The 8,634-nt window shown below is 35.4% G+C and overlaps 1 protein-coding gene across 1 annotated transcript; it reads left to right on the top strand.

The window, feature by feature from the left end:
- Positions 1-6,990: 6,990 nt before the first annotated feature.
- On the top strand, positions 6,991-7,929 carry LOC144288416 (olfactory receptor 2T33-like). The gene has a single exon (XM_077855920.1). The coding sequence runs from the start codon at positions 6,991-6,993 to the stop codon at positions 7,927-7,929; it is 939 nt and encodes a 312-aa protein (XP_077712046.1).
- The last annotated feature ends 705 nt before the right edge of the window (positions 7,930-8,634 follow it).

The raw sequence follows: 8,634 nt of genomic DNA, 5'->3' as shown, positions 1-8,634 counted from the left end.
TCCCATTGACCTCAGCCACAGCAATTTCTTGCTAGGCACATCTCCAAAGGCAAAGGAGACAAAAGCAAAAATGAACTATTGAGACTTCATTGGGTTAAAAAGCTTTTGCACAGCAAAGGAAATAATCAACAAAACTAGAAGGTAACCTACAGAATGGGAGAAGATTTTGCAAATGGCATATCAGATAAAGGTTAATGTACAAAATCTATAAAGAACTTATCAAACTCAACCCCCCCCCCAAAAAAAGCAAAACAAACAAAAAAAAAATCTAGCCAGGAAATTGGTGGAAGACACGAACAAACATTTCTCCAAGGAAGACATACAAATGGTTAATAGACGAACAACAAAAAATGCTCAACATTGTTCTTCATCAGGGAAATACAAATCAAAGCCACAACGAGATACCACTTCACACCTGTTAAAATTAACAATTCAAGAAACCACAGATGTTGGCCAGGATACAGAGAATGAGGAACCCTCTTACACTCTTGGTGGGAATGCAAACTGTGGTACAGCCACTCTGGAAAACAGAGTATGGAGGTTTCTCAAAAAGTTAAAAGTTAAAAATAGAGTTAAAAATAGAACTACCCTATAACCCAGCAACTGTACTACTAGGTATTTACCCAATAAATAAAAAATAAATGATTCCAAGGAACTAATGCACCCTGATGTTTATAGAAGCAATGTCCACAAATGCAAAAATATGGAAAGAGGCCGGATGTCCATCAACCAATGAATAAAAAAAGAAAATAGTGGCATAGTTACATACATATACATATGCATGTATACATAGTTACATACATACATATATGTATATGTATATACACATACATATATATATTTCAGTCATAGTTTTATATATATATATATATATATATATATATATATATATATATTTCAGCCATCACAAAAAAATGAAATCTTATCCTTAGCAATGATGTAGATGGAACTAGGTAGCATTATGCTGAGTGAAATAAGTCAGTCAGAGACAGACAAATGTCATTCAATTTCACTAATATGTGGAATTCAAAAAACAGAACAGATGAACATATGAGAAGGGAAGGAAAAATAAAATAAGATAAAAATAGAATAGGAGGTAAACCATAAGAGTCTTAACTATAGGAAACAAACAGGGTTGCTGGAGGGGTGGAGGGTGGGAAGATGGGTAACTGGGTGATGGGCATTAAAGGGGAGGCTTATGTGTGAGCGCTGGGTTTTATATTCAACTGATTAATCACTAAATTCTACCTCTGAAACTAATAATACACTATATGCTAACTAAATTGCATTTATTATTTCTTAAGATTTTATTTATTTATTCATGAGAGAGAGAGAGAGAGAGGCAGAGCCATAGACAAAGGGAAAAGCAGGATCCCTGCAAGGATCCTGATGTGGGACTCCATCCCAGGACCCCAGAATCACAACCTGAGCCAAAATCAGACACTCAACTACTGAGCCACTTATGCACCCCTAAATAGAAGAACATATTCACAAATTATATTGGATAAAGTGCTAATATTCAAAATATATAAAGAATTTATAAAACTCAGTAACAAATTTAGTCTGATTTAAAATGGATAGTGGTTCTAAATAGACATAGACCCAAAGAAGACAAAGAGGACATAGAAATGGCCAACGGCCACGTGAAAAGGTTTTCAACACTACTAAATATCAGGGAGATGCAAATCAAATCCACAATGAGATCTCATCTTCACTTGTCAGAATGTCTATTATCAAAAAACAAGAAAGAAAAAGTTGGTAAGAATGTTTGCAGCAGCAATGTCCACAATAGCCAAACTGTGGAAGAAGTCTCGGTGTCCATCGAAAGATGAATGGATAAAGAAGATGTGGTTTATGTATACAATGGAATATTACTCAGCCATTAGAAATGACAAATACCCACCACTTGCTTCAACGTGGATGGAACTGGAGGGTATTATGCTGAGTGAAGTAAGTCAATGGGAGAAGGACAGTGTATGTTCTCATTCACTTGGGGAATATATAAAATAGTGAAAAGGAATAAGGAGGAAAGGAGAAAAAATGAGTGTGAAATATCAGAAAGGGAGACAGAACATGAGAGACTCCTAATTCTGGGAAATGAACTATGGATGGTAGAAAGAGAGGTGGGCAGGGGGTGGGGGTGACTGGGTGATGGGCACTGAGGGGGGCACTTGATGGGATGAGCAGTGGGTGTTATTCTATATTTTGGCAAATTGAACACCAATGGGCTTGATCATTTTAATTACTGACTTTGACAAAGTTTAATATCTTAATAATGCATTATGTAATCTCACTCATCAAATATTTAATAAGTGGTACAAGTATCACATTAATTCACTTCTTGGTGTGTTTTTAAATCATTTCTTTTCATGGTTATATATTATATTTGCTTTTAGTTGATTTTCTCTTATCTTAATTTTTCTTTAGCAATTTCTTTATTTTAGAAGGAGAGTGAGATGAGGGGGAGGAACAGAGGGAGAGGGAGACACACTATTTAGCAATCTCTACATTTAGTGGTGGAGCCAAATGATGGGCTTGATCCCATGGTCCTGGGATCATGACTTGAGCCATAAACCATGTTACAAGGCTTACTGACTGTGCCACCCAAGTGCCTCTGTCTCATTTTAATTTTAGTGAATCACAGCTTGTTAAAAGAATGTAGGAGTATGGGAATCTTTAAAATCTTTGAAAATTAAAAAATTTTGTTATTCAAAGATTCAAATTTATGCTGGTCTTCTATACTTATAAGATAGTATTTTTAATAAAAGCTGTCAATAGGACACACCCCTTAACTGTTGACACTGATCTGAGGAAGTTTGATGCTGCCAGAATATAAGAGGCTTTCTCCTCCAGAACAGATGTCTTAGGATGACCCTGTTCAAAGAAGATACAGATCCAGCTTGTTGAAGTCATCATTTTTATCTTTGTGAGTAGGTCTTTCATAGTCATTTCTAATATCTAGTAATTTTTTATCAATCCTGAACTCTAGAAAATCCAAATTTGCATTACTTTCTCCATGTAGTTTTACCAATAAAATTACATGCTTATCTATCCCACAATGTGAAAAACTAAAAGGTATGCTAGCTGACACAAACATTGGGTAAAACCCATGCAATAACTTCTCAATTCAGTTACATAACTGATTTAGCTGTGATCATATTATTGTTAACAGAACCTATTGACTGATCATCCCAATATTCTGAGGAAAAATTATGATTCTGTGTTATGTTTGGGCAATGGGGATCAGAAAAATATGGAAGGAATATTATCGATGTGCTGTAAATTTTCTGTGACTATACTGAGAAAATGAAAAGGAATATTTATACTCCTCTGTGCCTTCTATTATCATTGAAAATATTTTGCAATTTAAAGACATACAATGTCATCATCATTGGTACTAAAGGACTGAATACAGAAAAATTGATAGCTGTTTTACACCAAAGAGAAAAAAAATAATCAGACTACTACATTTTGCATGTCTTAGACTATTCAAGGTTTAACTTTCTCTCTTCCACTTAATTACATTTAAATATTTTATTTATAGGATGAATTAATTTCTCATCTGGATTTCCAAACACTTTGAATACATAGTCAGTTAGTTAGGAATAATCCTATAGAATCCTCTTTGTGTAGATGTACTAATATTTTAATTAAGAACATTGTGTCTCTTGTGTAATACTGAAAGAATAGTTAAGAAATTTATTTTTTTAATTTTTTAAAATTTATTTATGATAGAGAGAGAGAGAGGCAGAGACACAGGCAGAGGGAGAGGCAGGCTCCATGCACCGGGAGCCCGATGTGGGACTCGATCCCCGGTCTCCAGGATCACGCCCTGGGCCAAAGGCAGGCACTAAACTGCTGTGCCACCCAGGGATCCCAATAGTTAAGAAATTTAAAACAAAAATAATTTAACATTATTATTTCTTGAAAAAAATATAATTTTCTATCAGTGATTTTATTAATTGATGTCTTTAATTGATTTTCTGGTAAATACTATAAACCAATAGCATGTTGAATAGACAATTAGTTCTATGACGGTGAAAATTTATACATATATTTCACCTTAAAGTAATGCATAGATAATGCCTAAATCCATTCAAAAGTTAAACGCTAATATTTCCAAATTAAAAAGAAACCCAAAATTATAAACATCAAAAGAAAAGGTATCATGACAAAAAGTATTTGATAAATTAAATAGTAATTTTAACTTCTGTAATGACTAAATTAATCTTCCTTACATATGTGTAAAGGGAAAAGAGAAGCTCAAATTTCTGTATTATTAAGCTATATTTGTTCACATTATAACAATTTTAAAAAATCTCATTAAAGTTAAATTTAAATATAAAGCTGAAGTGAATGAGAGCATCTCAAATGTCTATAGATGGATGGAATTAATAAAGAAAATGTTACGTATACATAGAAAGGAATATTTCTCACCTTAGAACAGAAAGAAATTCTGACACATGTTATGACATGAATGACTTTTGAGGACATGATGTTAAGTGAAACAAGCCAATCCCAAAAGATAAATTCTGTAGAATTCCACTAGACTCAAGATCTTATAGTAATCAAATTTACAGAGCCAGACTAGAAAAATGTTGTTTTCTAGTTTCCAGGGACAGGGTGAAACAGGAAATCATTGCTTAATGGGTACAGAGTTTCTGTTATGGATTATGAAGAGTCCTGGAGTTATATATTGGTCATGGTTGCAGAATAACATGAATATACATAATGACACTATAATGACATACATTTAAAAATGTGTAAGATCACAGCAAAAGTTATTTTAGGAAACTTACCCAACACTCTGCAGTTATTAAATTACCGATTGACTTTAAGCATATGTTTAGTTTTATCGTTATTCAAGAATGAGAAAGTTTAGAATAATGGAAATAAGGCTTCAAATCAAAGAAAAGAGTTAGGGTGGTTTTGAGGTTATTCACAAAAGCAATAAAGATATCCATAATTAGGTAGTTATACAGTTACTAGGTGTGCAGGATGCAAGTTTTGCTGATATGGGCGTGTGCAAATAACAAAGTTTTAGGAAATGCAGTTAGGAGGAAGTATGTGTCCAGAGTATTTAAATTTGAAACAACCCACTAAAACCCTGAACTAGAATCCTTCTAAGACAATAATTATTCTGAAGCAGTGGAGTTAGGGATTGAATGAGATTTTTGCCCTGTCTTTCTCTGTTTTGATTAGCATTCCAATATTGGAGTCATATGGAATTTGCAGATAAATTGAATGACGATAGAAGAGGTAGATTCCTGACATCCAATTTCATTATTGAATTAGAATGTATCTTTGTGAATGAATTAGATTATTTATTTCTTCAAGTATGATCCCATTCATTCAATATGTGTAAACAGTTTCAGTATTAGAAGATCAGGGATGAAAATCACTTAGGAGATTTAGATTCTCTTGAGAATGAAGAAGAAATGAATTTATTTCTGTATTGGGTACTAATACGTTTTATTTTCACATTTCCCCCAAAAAGATCATGTATCTGTGACTTTCAGGAGAAACAGTATCATTACACAAAATCACTTTATATAGTTAATAAAATGTTGCATATAGTATCATAGTCTTGCTTTGGAGAACATATTTTTAAAAAGATTTTATTTATTTATTCATGAGAGAAACAGAGAGAGAGGCAGAGACACACACAAGGTGGAGGGAGGAGAAGCAGACTCCACACAAGGAGCTCAATTTGGGACTCCATTCTGGGAATCTGGGAACACACTCTGAGCCAAAGACCAAAGCTCAACCGCTGACCCATCCAGGTGTCCCGGGGAACATATTCTAAGAAGTCAATTATTATATTCACTTTGTAACTTGATAAAATCAAAGGAAAAACACTAACAATTCCAAATTAAGTTAGGTTAATATCTACAGAATAATGTCTTATTTTTTTAATTCTTATTTTTATTTTATTTTATTTTTTTATAATAAATTTATTTTTTCTTGGTGTTCAATTTGCCAACATAAAGAATAACACCCAGTGCTCATCCCGTCAAGTGCCCCCCTCAGTGCCCGTCACCCAGTCACCCCCACCCCCCCACCCTTCTCCCCTTCCACCACCCCTAGTTCATTTCCCAGAGTTAGGAGTCTTTATGTTCTGTCTCCCTTTCTGATATTTCCCACACATTTCTTCTCCCTTCCCTTCTATTCCCTTTCACTATTATTTATATTCCCCAAATGAATGAGAACATATAATGTTTGTCCTTCTCCGATTGACTTATTTCACTCAGCATAATACCCTCCAGTTCTATCCACATCGAAGCAAATGATGGGTATTTGTCATTTCTAAAGGCTGAGTAATATTCCATTGTATACATAAACCACATCTTCTTTATTCATTCATCTTTCGATGGACACCGAAGCTCCTTCCACAGTTTGGCTGTTGTGGACATGGCTGCTAGAATAATGTCTTCTACTTCTGACACTTGAAAATATGACTTCTCTTATTTGGAAAGAAAAAAATGCCTTCCCAGATTAATCAATGTAAGAAAAATTATCTGATTTTGGTAGGTTTAAATAAATTTTTTGTGTTATATATACATATTCCTCATTAATAAGTGCCTAGCTTTTATATTTCTGAACACATTAATTTAATTCAGCTACTAAGAATGTTGATTATTCATAATAAAAGCAAATACAAACATAAAGGAAAAGGTGAATAGTTTACTTCTTCTGCATGATGTTGATATCAAATAGTACAAGATATGCTGACAACTTACACTCAATTTATCATGAAATTTTATTGATGATACCATTTAAGCAAATAAACTTGAGAAAAATTATTTAAAAGGTAGAATTAATTTTATCCTCAAGTTAAAAACCCTGCAAATCACTGATGAAGGATTCTAAATAGATTTCAACACTTTTGAGCAAATGATTTTCATGAAAAATGTAATTGAAATAGAACACTGTAAATGATGAAAACTATCAAATATTTCTTCATTTGCAGAGTTATTCCTTTCTGAAATCATGAACATCTGGAACACCACCTCAGATTTCATTCTCCTGGGACTCTTTAACTACACAGAAGCCCACCTATTTCTCTTTGTGATGATTCTGACAATTGCCTTCAGCTCCCTGGTGGGCAATGCCCTCATGATTCTCCTGATTCACCAAGATTTCCAGCTCCACACACCCATGTACTTCCTACTGAGTCAACTCTCCCTCATGGACATGATGCTGATCTCCACCATTGTGCCCAAAATGGCAGCTGACTACTTGAGTGGCAAGAAGTCCATCTCCCCTGCTGGCTGCGGGTTGCAGATATTTTTCTTCCAAACTTTGGGAGGGAGTGAGTGCTTCCTCTTAGCAACCATGTCCTATGACCGCTATGTGGCTGTTTGCCACCCACTGAGGTACCCCATTCTCATGAGCTGGCAATTATGCCTGAGAATGACAGTGGGGTCCTGGTTCTTGGGGGCAGCTGATGGGCTCATGCAGGCTGCTGCCACCCTGAGTTTTCCATTCTGTGATGCACATGAGATCAATCATTTCTTCTGTGAGGCCCCCACTCTGGTGCGTTTGGCTTGTGCTGACACGTTTGTTTTTGAGTATGTCATGTATATCTGCTGTGTATTAATGCTGCTGGTTCCGTTTTCTCTCATCCTGATTTCCTATAGTCTCATCCTTGCTGTGGTTCTCCAGATGCGTTCTAGAGAAGCCCGCAAGAAAGCTTTTGCCACCTGCTCCTCACATCTGACTGTGGTGGGACTCTTTTATGGAGCAGCTATTTTTATTTACATGAGACCCAAATCCTACAGGTCAGCTAACCACGATAAAGTGGTGTCAGCCTTCTATACTATCTTCACCCCAGTGCTGAACCCCATTATCTACAGTCTTAGAAACAGTGAAGTCAAAGGAGCCCTGAGAAAGTGTATGGGCCAATGTGCTACCATAAATCATGAGTAAGAGTACATTTGTTTGCACTAAATTTCAAGCTCTTACAATACTGACTGTGTGAGATTTCTGAAAGAATAGTTATATATGCATTATGTCTGTTAATTGTTAACATTTTGCTTTGAAATGCAAGCACAACTCTATATTTACCATTTTTCATGCATAACAATTTATTGTATTTAAAAATTGTTTAACACCCAGGGCTCATCCAATCAAGTGCCCCCCTCAGTGCCTGTCACCCATTCACCCCCACCCCCGGCCCTCCTCCCCTTCCACCACCCCTAGTTCATTTCCCAGAGTTAGGAGACTTCCATGTTTCTTCTCCCTTTCTGATATTTCCTGAAAATGTCAAAGTTACACAGGGCAATTTACACATTTAATGAAATCCCTATCAAAATACCATGGACTTTCCTCAGAGAGTTGGAACAAATCATCTTAAGATTTGTGAGGAATCAGAAAAGACCCCGAATAGCCAGGGGAATTTTAAAAAAGAAAACCATAGCTGGGGGCATCACAATGACAGATTTCAGGTTGTACTACAAAGCTGTGGTCAACAAGACAGCATGGTACTGGCACAAAAACAGACACATAGATCAATGGAAAGAATAGAGAATCCAGAAGTGGACCCTCAACTTTATGGTCAACTAATATTCAATAAAGGAGGAAAGACTATCCACTGGAAAAAAGACAGTCTCTTCAATAAATGGTGCTGGGAAA

Source organism: Canis aureus, chromosome 18 (genome assembly GCF_053574225.1).
Source record: "Canis aureus isolate CA01 chromosome 18, VMU_Caureus_v.1.0, whole genome shotgun sequence".
NCBI classification, from domain to species: Eukaryota; Metazoa; Chordata; class Mammalia; order Carnivora; family Canidae; genus Canis; species Canis aureus.
The sequence above is the reverse complement of the archived record's forward strand: the minus strand, read 5'-3'. Positions and strand labels throughout refer to the sequence as shown.

Bases quoted from the DNA above. Each gene is read 5' to 3' on its own strand.
- LOC144288416 (XM_077855920.1), top strand. From the start codon at position 6,991: ATGAACATCTGGAACACCACCTCAGATTTCATTCTCCTGGGACTCTTT.